This window comes from Sarcophilus harrisii, chromosome 2, assembly GCF_902635505.1.
Source record: "Sarcophilus harrisii chromosome 2, mSarHar1.11, whole genome shotgun sequence".
Taxonomy (NCBI): Eukaryota; Metazoa; Chordata; class Mammalia; order Dasyuromorphia; family Dasyuridae; genus Sarcophilus; species Sarcophilus harrisii.
In genome coordinates this window covers 129,822,101-129,842,241 of record NC_045427.1, presented here as the reverse complement: position 1 = coordinate 129,842,241, position 20,141 = coordinate 129,822,101, and the positions used below count along the sequence as shown (strand labels likewise).

Here is a 20,141-nt window from a genome sequence, read left to right as displayed (position 1 = left end):
AAAATAATGACATATCTTTGTTCACATACTGGATATTGCTGCATATTTTTCTTAAGGGTTGTTTAATGCATAATTTGAAACCTTATTTTAATATTTAATAAGGTGAACCTTATTTTAAATGAAAGGTCAATGTCCAAGGCTATGATTATTCTTTAATAAAATAAAATTTTTTCACAACTTCCAAAAATAATGAGTAAATCTGGGCAGTAACTAAATATAAATCTTAGATAGTTTATATAGAAGGACTTGCCTAGGATCAGATAGCTACTAAGTATCAGAAATAGGATTTGAACTCAGACTTTTCTTCCTCCTCCCCCATGTTTTATCCCCCATGCCACATCACCTAATGTATAAACATTATTGAAATACCTTCATTGGAGAACAGATTCCTAAAGAAGTCAAATAGTACTTGAATCAAATTGTTTCACAAATGAATTCCCTAATGTCATCAAAGAAGTAATATCTGTATTATATTAAATGTTTTCAAGGAAAGATGGAATTTTACTTAACTTTTCCTATATAGCAATAATTTATATTTCTAGACCTGATGTAATGCAGAATGTGAAAACTAATGGCCAATGTAATTAATTTTTTGGTACAGATTTATGGTTTCATGTTTATAGTTAAATAAAATGTCAATAAATTATATCCAAAATGTTCATTATTTCCACTAGAATCTATATTGTGAATGTAAAGGTAATTTATTATTGGGAGAAAAAGTATAGTCATCAATAAAAATTATTTTTTAAAAATAGTTATATTAAGAGAGAAAAACATTTGGTAAAATACTGCATACTTAAAAAAAATTCTCCATCCCACTTCTCCTTCCTCCCATCCATTGAGAAAATAGGAAAAACAAAACCCTTTAAAAATGTGTATGCATGTGCAAATCAAATTTTTGAACTAACCTTTCACTGAAAGGAAGGAAGGTAGGAAGGAAGGATTATGCTTTAACCTGTACCGAGTCCATCAGCTCTTTATCTGGATGTGGAAAGCATGTTTCATCATGATTCCTTTGGAATTGTGGTTGGGTCATTGTATTGATCAGAGTTACTAAATCTTTCATAATTGATCATTTTTACAATATTACTGTTACTGTATAAATTGTTCTCCTAGGTATGTTCACTTCAATGATTAACACAGGTCTTTCCAGGTTTTTCTGAAACCATACCCTTCATCATTTCTTAGAGCACGATGACATATTCATATATTATAATTTGTTCAGCCATTGCTCAATGAGCAGTCATCCTCTCAGTTTCCAATTCTTTACCATCACAAAAAAGGAGCTGTACAATATAAATTTTTTCTAATAGCACTTTAAAAACTCAGGAGTGCTTTCCTCCTTAATATGGTATATATTTTGGGGCAGGTAGTTGGTATAGTGGATAGAGCACCAGCTCTGAAGTCTGAGTTCAAATCTGACCTCAGACACTTAACACTTCCTGCCTGTATGACCCTGAGCAAGTCACTTAACCCCAATTGCCTCAGAAAAAAAGATATATATTTTAAAATATTTACATATTTAATTTATATATTTAAATATATACTAAATATAGAATATATATATAACAGTCATGTTGCTAATATTTTAATTAGTATCATCTTTAATGTTATATTGTATATATCAATAAGTGTTACTATGTAACACTGTACATAAAACATAGTGTATAACTAGTGTAATATTGCATTATATTAGTATAGTGTTATACTATGGATACAGTATATATAGTGTTAATATATCTTAGTAGTAATATAGTATTATTACTATAGGATAATGTAGTATTAATATATATTACTGTAATATGTTATATATATATATATTTTTAAGTACTTACTTGAAGCCATGTCCTGATATTTATGCAGTAGGAAAATATTGGAGCCATTCTCACTAACCTGGTATGAAATAGAACTATCCTCTGTTTTCAGTAATATATTTAATTTATTTATAGTAGCAAGATTAAAAAAAAAAAGATGAATATTAGTAAGAACAACAAAATATCTCCATTTATAGATGATAAAATTGTTAATTTAAAAAAAGTTGAAGGTAATAATGTTAGGAAGATAGAGAAAAATAAGATGATTTTTGTGGTTTCATCTGCATATCAGAAAGCTGATAAAAAGAGAAATGTCATGTATAGTAAGGTTCCAATATATCCACTATTTGATATAAATTGTGTTGGACATAAGCAAGTCACTTAAATTCTCATGGCCCCAGACAATGAATTTTGAGGGAATTATTGTTCTGAGAGTTTCCTATATAGAAGAAATCATAGATCCATCTCATCTACCCAAAGTGGACATTAACCTACCAAAATAAAAGTCAGTTTTATGAAAACAGTGTAAAATTCTGGCAAATAAAAATGCATTTAGTTAATAGGATATCCCATATACGTTATTCATATGAGACACGATACTAAAAATACCAGTTCTCAAATTAATTTGAAGATTCAATAATATAGAATCAAAACACCAATTGACCACTTCTTAGAATTAAATAAAAGAATAATAACATTTATATGGAAGAGTAAACAAAAACATTAAAAAGGAAATACCAAGAAAAAAGTAAAATTGATGAAGTCCCCTTTCAAATCTCACCTTATACCATAAACTATTATCAAAATTAGTTATTCATAAGAAGAAAAATTAGATCAGTGGTATACAATTAATCAAAATTAATATTAAATAAGCCCAAGATATTAAAATACTTAAAAAATAACATTTGTATACTGCTTTTAAGTTTTACAGAGTACTTTCCTCAATTTTCCCACAAAGGTAATGCAAGCATTATTGTCCTAATTGTGCAAGTTAATACAGTGAATATCAGAAATACTAAGTGACTGGCCCTTGGTCATAGTAAATAAGAGTTGGGGCTAGGACTTAAATGCAGTATCTAACTATCCTCTCAGTGGTTATGTGTCACACTATCTATTATACATTATGGGAAAGGATAATCTTTATTGTAGTTGGGGAGAAGAAGAAAATTTCCATTTCATTAAAGAAATGAAAAACTTATAATAGAAGAATAGAATAGAATACACAAAAAATAATTGAATATAAAATCAAAAGAGAAACAAATTTTGGAAAATCTTTATGGTAAATATAGCTGCTAAAAATGTGACATATCCAAAATCCATAAGAATCTGATAGAAATTTATAGGAATAATAATGTCCATTCACTATGGGTTGACACAAGTTGCCAGACAAGATATTTCCTGTGCATATGTAAAAAAATCATATGAGAGTTCTTTGGAATATAAACAACAGCAGAGATAACTTAAATTTTCTTACTATTAACATCATCAGTGAATAAAACTGATTCTTGGGAAAGGACTTTTGCCACCTTCCTGGAAGATGTCCAACTCCAAGCAAATGGAAAAGTCATTCACTGTAACTAGTGAGAACCTTCGGAGATTGTGTTTATAGATGATATGCTATTATATTGAATGTTGGGACATTACTGTGCCTCCGAAATGTGATCCATAATCACTTGAGAATTCAGCTTAACTATCTAAACCAAATAGATGAAGAATGTTTTTGAAATCATGATAATATACACCCAGAGAGAGGACTATGGGCACCAAGTGTGGAATACAACATAGCATTCTCACTCTTTCTGTTGTTATTTGCTTGCATTTTGTTTTCTTCCTCAGTTTTTCTTTTTCTTCCTTCTTGATCCGATTTTTCTTGTGCAACAAGATAACTGTATAAATATGTATACATATATTGGCTCTAACATGTATTTCAATACATTTTATATGTATTGGATTACCTGCCAGATAGGGAAGGGGGTGGGGGAAAGGAGGGGAAAAGTTGGAACAAAAGGTTTTGCAAGGGTCAGTGTTGGAAAAATTACCCATGCATATGCTTTGTAAATAAAAAAGCTTTAATGATAACATACATTATCATGTTGGATGGACAACCCATAAAGGAGGCAAATTAGTATGCATACCTTGAACAGATACTGCTAGTGGACAGAGAACTGGGACCAAAATTGAAAACAAAGAAATATAAGAAGCCATGAAATGATGAGCAAGGAAAACAAAATGAGAACCATATAGGCAATTAGGCTATATATTTTTAATAGTATTTTATTTTTCCAATATATGCAAAGATAGTTTTCAACATTCACCTTTGCAAAATCTTGTTTCCAATTTTCTCCCTGATATAGATTGAATCTGATATAGATTGAACATGTACAATTCTTCTAAACATATTTCCATATTTGTCATGCCGTGCAAAAAAAAAAAGAAAGAAAAAACAGACCAAAAAGGGGAAAAAACACAAGAAAGGAAAAAAAAAAAATACCAAGTAAACAAACAACAAAAAAGGGTGAAAACACTGTGCTTTGGTCTATATTCAGTCTCCATAATTCTCTCTCTGATGAGAGAATTTCTATCACAACATTTAGACTATATTTTAAAACAACAATGGAAAAATGTAAGATAAGAAAAAGATCAGAAGGGCAGAACAGGTGCAGATGAACTATTTTATTAAAAGTTATATATACACACAATATAGCTCTCCATCCTTAGTTTGGTCTTATATATAATTTTATTTTTCACATTATTTGCTAGTTTTTTTAAATAATAAATTTTAATTAAATAAGAAAAATTAAGTAACATTAGAGAATAGAATCTTATCAAAATCATATAACTCCATATCTGCTCTTATACCTACCAACAGGAGTCATTTAAAATTGTTTAATGACTAAATGAATACAAATACATTTTTTAATTAACCAAAAAACTCCAAAGAAAACATTATTTTCTTTTTTTATATGACATCTAGACTAGTAGATTAGATAGATGCTGAAGATGAGTGTCTGCCTCCTCATATTCTTATATAGATAGATATAAGAGGGAGAAATGTGAGCTGTATGATAGTAATTTTAGGTGAATTCATAACTGTTTAAACAATCATAATCCATAAGAGTATCAATGAAGGATTTGATATTAGCCAGGTAGCAAGTCTGTCATCATGAGCTACCAACTCTTCCTGTTGACTTTGTCATCACTATTTTTATCTGTTACTTGAAGATAGAATAGATGTTATTTTTAAACTTGAAAGATGGTTAAAACTGTGATGAATAGCTAAGATTTTAGAATGAAGAATCAAGACTCAAAAATATCTCAACAGTCTGGAATGATGGACTGAAAAATAAAGCAAAATATAAGAAGGGTAAAGTCCTAAATGTAATTGTGACCTATGCTCCATCAAGACATTTATTGTTCTTTCATATGTTCAAGTTTGCAAGTCTAGGACTTATAAGTTTCTTATTTTCCTAATACACATTTTGCTTGCAATTTAGATAAATTAGCTTATATAAGGTAGTTGCAGTACATTGGCAATGCCACTTTAATCCTCATGGTAGACTTGCTACAGATATAATTCATATGAATTAAGAATAAGTATATGCTTAAAAAAGAATTTGTTAAAAGAGATAATCCTTAAGCAGTTTTACCAAACATTGTTTAAAAAGATAATAGAGCAAATCCCTAGGACCAGATGGATTTGCATGTGAATTCTATCAAACATTTTAAAGAACAATTAACTCCAATGTTATATAAACTATGTTATATAAAAACAGGGAATGAAGGACTCCTACCAAATTCCTTTTATGACACAGACATGGTACTGATACCTAAACCAGGTAGGTTGAAAAGAGAGAAAGAAAATTATAGACTAATCTCCCTAATGAATATTAATACTAAAATCTTAAATAAAATATTGGCAAAAAGATTACAGAAAATCATTCCCAGGATAATACACCATGACCAAGTAGATTTATACCAAGAATGCAGGGCTGGTTCAAAATTAGGAAAACTATTAGCATAATTGACTATTTCAATAACCAAATTAACAAAAAACCTATGATCATCTCAGTAGATGCAGAAAAAGCATTTGATAAAATCCAATATCCATTCCTATTAAAAACAAATTGAGTATTCCTATACTCTTAAGTATAGGAATAAATAGATTTTTCCTTAAAATAGTAGCATCTATTTAAAACCATCTGTAAGCATCATATATAATGGGGATAAATTAGAACCATTCCCAATAAGATCAGGAGTAAAAAAAGGTTGCCCACTATCACCATTACTATTCAATATTGTATTAGAAATGCTAGCTTCGGCAATAAGAGTCAAGAAAGAGATTAAAGTAGATAATGAGGAAACTAAATTATCACTCTTTTCAGATGATATGATGGTATAGTTAGAGAACCCCAGAGAATCTACTAAAAAGCTATTAGAAATAATCCATAACTTTAGCAAAGTTGTAGGATACAAAATAAACCCACATCATCATTCTTATATATCACTAACAAAATCCAACAGTTAGAGATACAAGGAGAAATTCCATTTAAAGTAACTGCCAATAGTATAAAGTATTTGGGAATCTATCTGCCAAGGAAAAGTCAGAAACTATATGAGCAAAACTATAAAACACTTCCCACACAAATCAAGTCAGCTCTAACCAATTGGAAAAATATTAAGTTCTCTTGGATAGGCCGAGCAAATATAATAAAGATGATAATACTACCTAAACTAATATTTAGTGCTATACCAATCAGACTCCCAAAAAACTATTTAAGAAAATAACAACAAAATTCATCTGGAAGAACAAAAGATCAAGACTTTCACGGGAACAAAGAAAAATCAAATGAGGACAGCCTAGCTGTACCAGATCTAAAACTACATCATAAAGCAGCAGTCACCAAAACCATTTGGTATTGGCTAAGAAACAGACTAGTTGATCAGTAGAATAGGTTAGGTTCACAGGACAAAACAGTCAATAACTTTAATGAACTAGTGTTTGACAAATCCAAAAACCCCAACTTTTGGGATAAGAATTCACTGTTTGACAAAAACTGCTGGGAAAACTGGAAATTAATATGGCAGAAACTAGGTATTGACTCACACTTAACACCATACACCAAGATAAGGTCAAAATGGGTTCATGATCTAGGCATAAAGAATGAGATCATAAATAAATCAGAAGAACATAAGATAGTTTACCTCTCAGACCTGTGGAAGAGGAAAGAATTTGTGACCAAAGAAGAACTAGAGATCATTATTGATCATAAAATAGAAAATTTTGATTATATCAAATTAAAAAGCTTTTGTACAAACAAAACTAATGCAGACAAGATTAGAAGGGAAATAATAAACTTGGAAAACATTTTTACAGTCAAAGGTTCTGATAAAGGCCTCATTTCCAAAATAAATAGAAAATTAATTCTATAAGAAATCAAGCCATTCTTCAATTGATAAACAGTCAAAGGATATGAATAGACAATTTTCAGAATTATTTCTAGCCATATGAAAAGATGCTCCAAGTCATTATTAATCAGAGAAATGCACTACACTCCTCTCAGATTGTCTAGGATGACAGGAAAAGATAATGCTGAATGTTGGGGGGAATGTGGGAAAAACTGGGACACTGATACATTGTTGGTGGAATTGTGAATACATCCAGCCATTCTGGAGAGCAATTTGGAACTGTGCACAAAAAGTTATCAAACTGTGTATACCCTTTGATCCAGCAGTGTTACTATTGGGCTTATATCCCAAAGACATCTTAAAGAAAGGAAAGGGACCTGTATGTACAAAAATGTTTGTGGCAGCCCTTTTTGTAGTGGCTAGAAATTGGAAATTGAATGGATGCCCATCAATTGGAGAATGGCTGGATAAATTGTGGTATATGAATGCTATGGAATATTATTGTTCTGTAGGAAATGACCAGCAGGAAGATTTCAGCAAGTCCTGGAGAGACATACATGAATTGATGCTGAGTGAAATGAGCAGGACCAGGAGATCAGTATATACTTCAACAACAATACTATATCAGTTCAACAATGAGATGAACCAAATCAGTTCCATTTGTTCAATAATGAATAGAGACAACTACATCTAGTGAAAGAACTCTGGGAAATGAGTGTGAACTACCACATAGTATTTCCAATCCCTCTGTTTTTATCCGCATCCATTTTTTATTTCCTTCTCAGGTTAATTTTACCTTATTTCAAAGTCCAATTCTTCTTGTGCAGCAAAATAACTGTATGGATATGTATACATATATTGTATTTAATATATACTTTAACATATTTAACATGTATTGGTCTATCTGGGGGAGGAGGTGGGGAATGGAGGAGAAAAGTTGGAACAGAAGGTTTTGCAAGGATCAATGCTGAAAAATTACCCATGCATATATCTTGTAAATAAAAAGCTATTTTAAAAAATGTAGAGCAAGGGTTTAAGGAAAATAGGTACTTGAGTTCAATTTTGTATCTTTGTCACTAATTTATAATCTATAACATTCATAAATTAATCCAGCACTAGCCTTATTCCTAGACTTACTAGCTTATTTAAGTCAGGTATATATGTACAATTTTGTATCTTTATTACTAACTTATCTACATAAGGAAGACATTTAGAATTAAGAAATCAGAAAAGGCATCTTGCAGAAGGTGGGACTTACACTAAGATTTGAAGGGGGCAGAGAGACAAATAGAGTGAGTTTCCACTCTAAAGATAAAGTATTTAGTATGAAGAACATAGTATAAAGAAGCAAGGAGGCCAGATTATAGAGGATATGTTTGGGAGAGAAAGGGGTGAGGTATGAGACTAGAAAGGCAGCAAGGAGCTGGTTTTGAGGGCTCTCAAAGACAAATAATACACGTTCTTGGCCCTAGGGGCAATTCGGAGCTAGTAGAGGTGGGACAGCAACTGAGGTGGGAGTAGGGTTAAGGGGATTAGAGACTTGAGGCAAGGAAACCCATCAGCTAGTTACTTGGAATGCTCTAGGAATGAGATTGTGAATGTTGTACCAGAATGATGGTGAGATGGGGGGGTGGGGAGAAGTGGGGGGCATATACAAGAGATTTTACAAAGGTAGAATTAATAAATCAGCAACTATTATATATGTTGGGAAAGAGAGGGAGGAATTGAGAATGACAGCTAGATAGGGTATCAGTTTGGATGATTGGGAACATGATAATTCCCTCCTCAGTAATAGGAAAGTTAGGAAGAGGAATAGGAATGGGGGAGAGGAGAAGATGATCAGTTTTGAGGATGCTGAATTAAAGATACCTGCAGGACATCTAAATTGAGATGAGAATGAGTGTATGAGAAACTAGAATTAGGAGAGAAGTTAGGGCTGGACAAATCTGAGAATGCCTAGAGATGATAGTTAAATACTTGACAATTGATGAAAATACCAAGACAATTAGTAAAGAGGGATGACAGAAGGTGGCCTGGGATAGATTCCTATAGTTAATAGTAAGGATTTGGTTGAAGAACCAACAAAGAAAACTGGGAAGAAACAGAAGGAAAACAGGGAGACAGCAGTGTCATAAAAACCTAGAGTGTGACTGACAACATTAAAAACTATAGGGGTTATGAGGAAGGAGGATTAAGAAGAGACCATTAGATTTGTCAATAAAGAGATCATTGGTAACTTTGGAGAGAGCATTTTCAGTTGAATTATAAAGTGAGAAGCCAAACTACAGATTTCAGAAGTTAGTGTGAGGTAAGGGAAACAAAGCTGCAATTGCAGACAGGTTTTAAAAATATTTAAGTAGAAAATCAAAGGTGTAAAAGAGAAAGTGTTTTAAAATCATATTTATCTTGAATTTATAATAAAATATTGTTAAATGGCCTCTAGAATTTCTGTAAGGTATTCACTTTATGACTGTTTTTTATTTTTCAAACAAATACCAACATTTTGTCATAGTTCCCTTTTCTAAAATTGAAATGTCTTTGTTTCAGTTAGAATACTGAATTTGTGTTTTGATCACTATTATATATAGACTTAACTATGGTGAAAGGTACCTTTTTCTTGAAGCAACAGTAATATTGTTTGGATTTTTACTAACCACATTTAATTTTAGGAAATTGATCCTGATCTTGTGAAATTAATCAAAAAGCTAAGTGAAGCCTCCCAGATTTTCTTTCTCTGGCTTCAAACCAGTAATTACTTATCTTTAATTTTTTTCGTTTTTGTTAATGTAATTATAGTAATGGTCCATTGTTATTTTCCTTCTTCTGGAATATGTAATTTAATATTTCTCTTTTATCTATTGGTGAAAACCTGAAGAACAGTTAGATTGGACATGAAAAAGTGTTTAAGTACATAACAATATATAAATTTTTATAATTCAAATTTTATCCTGAGGAAACCTAGAATTATGTTGAAATCAAATATGATTCTATATGTTTTTACAGTTTCATCATGGTTCTTAGATTAAATCTCAGTATGGAAAAACTGATTCTTGCAACCATAATTAATATTAATAGAAGTTTTATGTTCCTATCAACAGAAATGCAGAACAGAACATTCACCCTGATAACCAAGAGCTAGTACGGGTGCTTCGGGAACAACTTCAGACAGATCAGGTAATAAATGTCCAACTGTACAAGGGAAGGTAACAAGCTGATGAATGAATGAATGAATGTATAAATGTTACTGCTGTTGCAAACTCAAAGGAGTCTGTGACTAAACTAACAATTTACCTGTAAAAGTTAGACTTCTTTTGACTTTAAAGAAATCATATATCAAAGCTTGTTTTAGAATATAGATTTCAAGAGTAAGCAAATGGTTCCTTTTTAATTCATTCATATGTCAAGACTTTTATTACCTTTCATGATATTTAGTTAAGTGAAATAAAATAATTACTTTCTAATGTGTCTTTAAATGTAGTAGAATTCAATTTTAAGTATTCAACCCTTGATATTGTCATTACATGTTTAGCATTGGATTGATAAGGAAAGAATACATAGTGTGCCATATTCAGTTACAAGACCTTGTATGTCAGGAGTAGAAAATGTCCAGTACAGTCATTTGCTAAGACAACCATATGCAACGATGAACAGAACACTAGGCACAACAATCTCCCTCTTCTTGAGTTCTATAAGTTATTTATTCTCTATGGCTCACAAATGATGTTACATATATCCAAATGGCCCTTGGCAGATCATCCCTAGGGATGATTTGGTCTGGGAATCACTGGAGTTAGTCCAGAGAAGATCTCTATGGCCTTAGACTTCTGAAATAGATTGTAAGAGATATAGCCATCCAGAAAACTTCCAGGTCAAGTAGGACCTCCTGGGATTGTTATCTTGTCTTTCTATAATTACTAAACTTGTTTCAGGGCAGGTTTGGAAGGTGGGATTTAGGGCTTTTGGCTAGCTATGCCTGGTCAAATAATTCTGTCTTGGGGAAGAATCAGTAAAAGAAGGCAAAATGACCATGTTTGTCATGATGAGGTATATGGTGTCAGTATTTTGTCCCTTCTTCCACAATTTTCCCCAAAATTGAATAGTATTTTACTTTAGATGATTACAATGGCAAAGGTGCTGCAACCATCACTTTGTATAGGAATTTGAGTCTAATGAAATACTAGTTCATTGGGTCATTAGTTTACAACTCTGAGAGACTTCAAGAGGTCCTTGAATACAGTACCTTCCTTTTATGGCTAAGAAGAGGTTTAGTCATTTGGCCAAAGTCATTCAGGTAATAAATAAGACATAGAGTGAGAAACAGTGTCCTCTGCTCATCTGCCTCCCATTCCACCCATAGTCTAAGCTAGAGAATGTTTTGGTACTTTACTTTAATGATTTACTAGATATATAAGTTCAATTCTGCTTCAACCTGATTGACTAGTATATATTTATATTTACAGTTAAATTTTTGAATTGATGGAGATCCTTAGTTCTTAATGGCAAATATTTTCATTGTTAGCCTTATTCTAGATATCGTACACAATTAGCCTTATCCATAAGAGTTGGATGTCTCTTGGGTATTGATTTTCCTGCATTTGTTCATATCATAGATCCTACATAAATATGGTATTAGAGTTATAAATCAGATGAAAAATTCTTATTTTTAGTATGTGAAGGAAAAATTATATTTAAATTCCTAATGCTAAAAAACTTTTTTTAATCTTTGCTATTCTAATTCTAAAAATGACTCAATATTGGACATTTTTACTTTGACATAACTATATAATTTAATGTACTAGACATTCAGTACTTGTGAAAAGGATATGGTAGAACTTTTAAATTTAAGGATATAACTGAAATTTATAGCTTCCTTCCATTAGTGCTAGAGTATCCTTACAAATAATTGCATACCCAAGGAGATTAAAGATTTATTTTAGGTGAGTTAAAAAAAAATAGAAATAGAAAAAAAAAAGTCATTTTTCTATTTTAAGATTTTTTAAAAGGGAAAGGTAGAAGAGGTTGCCATTGAGAGGAGAGCAACCAAAATAGTCACCTCCAGGAGTAGTAGGTTTCCCCTCATTAGAAATCTTTAAACAGAGAATATTGGGTTATATTGTAGTGGGGATTTTTGTACAACATTGATTAGACAATCTCCTATTCTTTGAAAACCTGGGCTTTTAAAAAGTGGAGAGAACATAGTTTGGGAGTTTTATCAGATCTGTATTTGCAAAGCTACATAAACAAAAGTTTTATGCCCAAGAAGTTGTGATTTAAGTGCTTCTGAATAAATATAAGTAACATTAAATAAAAAATATGGAGAATTATAATAGTGTGATTTTTTTTTTCCAGCAGGATGCACCTGCTGTTGTTCGGCAGCAGTTCTACACTGATATGTCCTGTCCGATTTGTTTACATCAAGCTTCTCTTCCTATTGAAACAAACTGTGGACATCTTTTTTGTGGTGAGCAACAAGTATAATCATTGTTAGGAAAAGATATTTAGGGTGTCCTAGAACCAGTTTGAGCAGTGTAGAGGAAGCTAATTTAAATTTTCATTGTGACCAATTTGTACATGGAAATAAGCTAAAACACAATATCTTGTTTTATTGGTTGATTATTTTATAGTTGACTGATTATCTGTTTAAATGATTGTCCTGAGTAGATGTCATCAAACTATAGCCACTTAGCCAAATATGGTCATTATATTTAAAAATGCAAAAATCATTTATATCCATAAGTTGTACAAAAACTGGCAGCTGGTTAGATTTGGCCCATTGTTTGCAGAGCTCTATTCAAGATTTAAGAAAGTGATGAAAATCTTAGTAATGCAGATTAAATTTAAAAGTGTGTTTTTTGTACATATTTTTCTGGAGAACCAATTGTAATCTCAACATTTTTTTTCTTTTTCATATTTAATCGCTGTTTATTGTAGTCATAGTTTAATAAGCTGTTATAAGGAAGAGGGATTAAATTTCTTGTATTTGGGCCCAGAGGGCAGAACTGAAAAACAATGAGTGCATTTTGCCAAGTACCTTAGTGTCTTAATTTTCTCATATCCCCTCCAACATGTCTTTTTTTTTTTTTCTGCCATATTGAAGGGATCCCAAAACTCTAAAAATCCTTGAAGGAGAAAATCTCCTTCAACCCTGCCTTAGTGAGAGACCACCCCAAGGAATCAGATAAAGTGGTTTACAACCTAAGTGGGGCTGGTTGAGTCCTGAGCTAAAGAATTCCAACCCTATTCAAATGAAGATCCTCTATTCAATTCAACTCAAGCTGTACCCAGTCCCGACAAGAGCAACCCCCAGCCTGTAGCCAAGGCTTATAAAAGAACCAAACTAAAGTCCTCTCTTTGCAGAGGTTCTAAACATGCTAGCTATGCCATGTTTGCTATGCCAAGGGCCTCTGTCCACTGGAATATTCTTTTCCAGTGCTATCCTCTCTTTACCTTCACCTATTTTCCTAACGCCTCTCTGACAGGATTTCTAACTTTCCCTATAATAAACTTTTTTTATCAATTTAGGTTTTATCAAGTTAGGTTTTATCAATTCGGGTCTATAAATTCCTTTACAGAGAATCTCTGCGCCGCCAGAAGAGAGTCCCTAAAACTCCCTACCCTTGCACAGGATCCCAAGGGGGAGCAAGGGAGTTAAACCTCTCCATTTGGTTCCCTGAACCCCGAACTTGCCACTAGACCTTATCATTTAACTCCCTGACTACCAGGAACCTTAATCTCATTTTAGTTCCCTAAATCAAGACCTCATCATTTGGTTCCCTAAAAGGGAACCTAAACCTTATCACTACCACTCTTGTGTAGGTCTCATTTTCTCATAGCTAGACTCTAGACACACAACTGCTAGTTAGTTTTCCCTGTCTCAGTCTCTCCCACTTTCAGTCTATTTTCCATTCAGCTGTCAAATCTTCCAAAATCCCAGATTTGACATGTTACTTCACCCCAGTTCAGCAAACTTCAGGGCTTCCTGTCACTTCTGGGATTAAATACAGTATAATCTTTTTGTCTTTTAGAGCCCTTCCTAGGTTTCCAGTCTTCTACCTTATCTTTCTCCATCTATTCTACCTTTCAATGAACTGGCCTTTTTGTTCTTGTACAAAACATCTTTAGTCTCCTGATGGTACAGTTTCACTAGCCATCTCCCCTAGAATTCTCTCCCCCATCACCTTTTCCTTATAGCTTCCTTGGCTTTCCTAACTTCTTTTTAAATTCCAACTAAAATTCCACTTTCTGCAAGAAGCTTTTGCCATTCTCCCTCCCCTATTAGAACCATCTCTCTGTTAATACTTCCATTTTTATTTTATTTGTGTTTGTGTTCATTTTATACATTGTTGTTTACTTTGAGCTCCTGGTAAGCAGGGACTGATTTTTGCCTTTCTTTGTATCCTCAGCATTTAACAAAGTTCTTTGCACATAGAAACCACGTAAGAAATAATTATTGATTTGGCATCTTTTAGTAAGAAAGGTGTTTCTGAAAAATGATTGCTTTTACAGCATAATTACTAAATGTGAAAGTTATAAGATCAAATATAGAAAATAAAATAAGTAAAATATTTAAGGAATTATAGTAATTTTAAGCTCACATATCTTGAATTAATCACTGTTAACCAGATTGTAAAAATAACTAATTCTCTAATAATGCATTTAATTAACACCTACCCCTCAGCATCTAAAGAGTTTTATTTTATACTTAACATATTAATGAAGGCCCTTTCTATTTTTTGAACAAGAAAAGTTGAAATACAGAAAGATATTTTATGTCAGAACTAATCTGATAGATATCTGAAATTGATTAATGTTTGATCACCAACCCAATAGGTTTTCTATGAAATTATTTCCATAACCTTGGAATATGAGACTATCTTGTTCCCAACTATAGCACAGAAATGTGAGGATGAATATATCAAAGCTCATTAAACTCTTTGGAAAATCCCTAAGTAAAGCTAAGGTATTATTTCAGACAATTACACTAAATCAATCATATGTTAATGATAATAATAAATGCTTGTTTGTATATACTTCTTGCTTTTAGGTTGCCCTCAGAATTTTAGTAGAAATATTTCATATAACATCCTTGTTCGGTAAGGAGGGTTAAAATATTAAGGTATGTTTATACCAGAGGGAAAAGGATGGTTTAGTTTTAATTGCCTTTCAATCGGCTAACTTTGTAGCGTTAATGTGCCTTGATGGAAAGAAGGATTCGCTGTAGAATCAGGAGACTTTGATTTGAAACCCAGCTCTAAATTGGGTAGTTCACATATAAAATGATCTCTTACAAATTTAATGATCTTAGGATCTGAATCCCCATCCTTATTCTCGAGTCCAACATTCTACATTAACCCTTTTACATTTTTCTTTGCTCAGATCAGTTCCTATGCATGTGTTTTCCAAAGTTAGGAAGAACTTCAGAGGCCATTTTCTCCAATCCTTAATGGAAGAGTCCCTATCTTACAATATGTCTGATAAGTAACCATTCAGTGTTTGCTTGAAGACTTCCAATGAGAAGGAATCTATTACTTATGATTCTACTTGTGGGTAGCTCTAATTGTTAAGAAATTTTTCCTGAAATCAAGCCTAAAATCATCTTTTTTGCAGATTCTACCGAGTTGGTTCTGTCCTCAGGGCCAAACAAAGCTACTTCAAATACTTGAAGATAACTATCTTGTCTCTCAAGAATCTTCTCTTCTTACTTCAATTCAGCAAGCATTTACTAAGCACATAAAAAGTCATCAGGCATTGTATTGCTAAAAATGTAGAAACAAAAATAAATAATCCATGCCCTTATATTTTATAGGCTAAACATTCTAAATTCCTTCAAATAATCCTTTTTTGACTCTCTTGCTGCCTTTCTCTGGTTGTTTTTCAGCTTATCCCTTTCCTTTCTAAATTGTAATACGTAGAATTGAACATTAGATTTTTATTTCTAGCCGTAATCCTTTTTCTAAATTCCATAATACATTGCTAACTGTTTTTTGGACATATCAAGCTGACTGGCCCATAAGTAAGTTAAAATCAACTTGTCCAAAACAAAACTTACCTTCACCCTTAAAACTACCATTTTTACAGACCTTTCTATTTTTGTTGAAGACACTAACATCTCTCTAGTCGCTCAGATTTACAACCTCTATGTCATCCTCACCTTTTCATTCTTCCTCACCCTACATATCCAATCAGTTGTCACATTTTGTCAGGTTTACCTCCAATATCTTTCACTTCTATTTCCTCTTTACTTATGCAACCATAACATTAATTTAGACTTTTAGTTTATCATATATCATCTAATTTGTAGCAACCATATGCTTATTGATTAATTTATTGTGATTGATCTATGCTAGCCATGCAAATAAATATTTCAAAATGAGCAAAATTTATGTGATAAATCTCTTTTAAAGATAATATTCAGAATTAAGATTAAGTGGATGAGGAGAATAAAAGCAGCAGATTTCATTTATACAAAATATTGCTACCATATGGCTATATTGTTACAGTATTTGAAGTAAAAAGTGATACAGATTTTATTTTAGATGGTATCTATTATATCTCTCTAAATGTTTATGTGATATCAAAGAGGAAGATAAATTCTTAGATTATCATTCAATTATGTAGTGGCAGCAAAGGACACTAAGGCTTGGAGACAGAAAGACTTGAGTTCTGATTCTGCCTTTTCTACTTAGTACTTCATGTGACTTGGGACAGATGAGTTAAGCTATATATAACATTAGACCATTTCTTAGGACTTACCTACTAAGTCATGGCTGATTGGGATCTGTGGTAGTAGAAGAAATTCCCACAATAGGAGTTTTCTAAGTGGATAAGAACTCTTTGTGCATATAATTTAAGTCTAATGCAATGAAATGAAACAAAAGGGGTAAGATATTGGGGGTTAAAAAAAAAACCTTAAAGATACCTTTATTAAAAACTCAAATTTTTTTTAAGGGAAAAAAGAATAAAATGTGTAATCTGAATTTTATAAGTAAATCTTGCCAAATTATCTAAGAATAATAATGAGTCAAAATGTCTTAATGAATTTACAAAACTGAGAGCAGTCAGTATTTTTTTTCTTTCTTTTAGAACTTCTAATAATTAGATGAATTACATGTTAGATTAAAAAATAATAATATATAAAGCAATCTGGGTTCAAACAATATCAAGCACAGAATTCAGTTAACAGTCAAAAACCATGTTACCCAATTCAGGAGAATCAGATACTCAGATTTTAGGATCTCTTGAACCCTAGCATAATGATTTAGCTTTCAAACCCATTGTTCAAATGAAACTTTTCTCTAGCCAAGTAGGGATGGTATATGCTTATAATTCCTGCTACTGAGAAAACTGAGGCTAGTGGATGACTTGAATTCAGGAGTTCATAGTTCCACCACAGCTAAAGCTACAGTCAAGGGTTTATATTAAGTCTGGCACCAATATGGGTAGCTCCTGGAACCAGAGACCACCATTGTGCCTGGGGAGAGACAAACTGGCCCAGGTCAAAAATGGAACAGGTCAAAACTTCCATGTTCATCAGAAGTAGCATCAGGGCCTATAAATAAGTACTACATTTCTAGCCTGAGTGAAGTGCCCACTTAAAGTGAGAGATAGAATTGATATATTATATATATGTAATATTAAAAAAGACACAAATATTTACATATATACACATTTGTACGGCATTTTTTTGTTTGTTTTCAGTTTGCTGTGGGGGGGGCAGGGTGAGATGGAAGGGAGAAAAGGCAGATTTGCTGATTGAAAAAAAAAAACTTATTTTTTAACAGTATTTTATTTTTCTAAATAGATGCAAAGGCAGTTTTCAACATTCACCTTTGCAAAACTTTGTATTCCAAATTTTTCTGCCTCTCCTCCTTTATTCCACCATCCCAAGACAACAAGCAATCCAATATAGGATAAATATGTGCAATTCTTCTAAACATATTTCCATATTTATCATGCTGTGCAAAAAAAAAAAAATCATATCAAAAGGAAAAAAAAACACAAGAAAGGGGAAAAAAAATAAGCAAATAAACAATAGCAAAAAAAAAAAAAAAGGTGGAAATGCTATGTTTTGACCCACATTCAGTCTCTCCCTCTGGATGCAGATGGCATTTTATACCCCAAGTCTATTGAAACTGCCTTGAATTACCTCATTGTTGAAAAGAGCCAAGTCTATCACTGTTGATCATTACATAATCTTCTTGTCGTGTACAATGTTCTCTTGGTTCTGCTCATTTCACTTTGCAGCAGTTCATGTAAGTCTTTCTAGGCTTTTTTGAAATCAGCCTGCTCATCATTTCTTATAGAACAATAATATTACATTATATTCATATACCATAACTTATGCAACTATTCCCCAAATGATGAGCATCCACTTAATTTCCAGTTCCTTGCCACTACAAAAAGGGCTTACAAACATTTTTGCCCATGTGGGTCCTTTTCCCTCTTTTATGATTTCTTTTGCCAGTAAAGACAGTGCTGGATTAAAGGATAAGCACAGTTGTATAGCTCTTTGGGCATAGTTCCAGATTGTTCTTCCAGAATGGTTAGATCATTTCTTAACTCCCAACAATGCCTTAGTGTCCCAGTTTTCCCACATTCCCTCCAGCATTTATCATCTTTTCCCTTCCAACATTCATCATTATAAAAAAAAAATTTTTTAAATAAAAAAGAAATACTCCTCCTCATCCCATCAGCCTGAGGGGAGATATAGCAACCCCCTTTTAGAGACCCATTCTGTTAGGGAGAGAGGTTTAAACAGTATCTTTAAAATCTGTGTCACACATGGGTTCTCATATGAGATAAACATTAAGCTCTTAATATTTGTGGGGACCCAGAAATTCTCCTCCCTGGACTTCTATTTTTAAATATCTTGATTTTGTGCACATACTGGAGAAAAATCAACAGGTTTTTTTCTCTTTTTTTTGGGGGGGGGAGAGATTGTAATTGACAAAAATGCTTTGAATACTTATATTTGTTTAAATCCCATCCTCATAAAATGTAAGCTTCTGGAGGATAGAGCCTATTACTATGTAATAACCTATTATTATGTACAGAAAGAAGAGATAGATGAGGAGTTTAGAAAAGAGATCCCAAGAAGAATTTAAGTAAACTCAGATATGTGCAAGAACTTTCTCTTGACCTACAGCAAAGATTAATAAATTAATAAATTTATTATGGTGGTCTCTGGTTCCAAGAGCTACCCATATTGGTGCCAGACTTAATATAAACCCCTGCCTGTGGCTTTAGCCCTAGTAGAACTATGAACTCCTGAATTCAAATCATCCCCTAGCCTCAAAAATTAATAAATAAAGATCTAAAGATTAATAAATGTTTGATTTATCTCAATGCTAGTTTTATCAAGGAAAAGAAATTGGGGAAATTGTATCCTGGACCTGATTCTAACTTTTATGGAGAAACTGGTTGCTGGATTCAAAACCATGGGGAGAAATTACCATTCTTTTTTGAAGTTTGTGATATAGGAAAAGAAAGTCAAAAATAGTTTGACATATACCCTGGATTTGGGGAGAGCAAAGTTTTGAAAAGTTTTGAAAGTTTTGAAAAAGGATAGATACTATCCCATAGATTAAGATCTCTAATTAAATCAAATCAATAAGTATTTATTGCACCTCACACTTATCAAATTGGCTAATATAACAAAAAAAGGAAATGACAGTTTTGGAGGGGGATGTGGAAAAACTGGGACATTAATGCATTATTGGGAGAGTTGTGAATTGATTCAATCATTCTGGAGAGCAATTTGGAAATATGCCCAAAGTGCTATCAAACTGTACTTACCCTTTGATCCAGCAATACCAGTATTAGGCCTGCATCCCAAACAAATTTTTTTAAAAAGTTGAAAAGGACCTTATGAACAAAAAATATTGACAGCAGCTCTTTTTGTGGTGACAGAATTGGAAATTG

General features: G+C 32.4%; 1 protein-coding gene across 7 annotated transcripts in view; it reads left to right on the top strand.

Annotated features, from left to right (window-relative positions):
* The window catches only part of RNF170 (ring finger protein 170), a 55,411-nt gene that overhangs the window by 16,843 nt on the left and 18,427 nt on the right, over positions 1-20,141 (top strand). For 5 of the 7 annotated variants that reach the window (XM_031950790.1, XM_031950789.1, XM_012539994.3 and 2 more), the window contains 2 exons: positions 10,319-10,394; positions 12,570-12,681. In XM_031950790.1, coding sequence (XP_031806650.1) covers positions 10,319-10,394; positions 12,570-12,681 — 188 coding nt within the window. The remainder of the gene's footprint in view (positions 1-10,318; positions 10,395-12,569; positions 12,682-20,141) is intronic. The other 2 variants (XM_031950792.1, XM_031950794.1) reach the window with 1 other exon arrangement.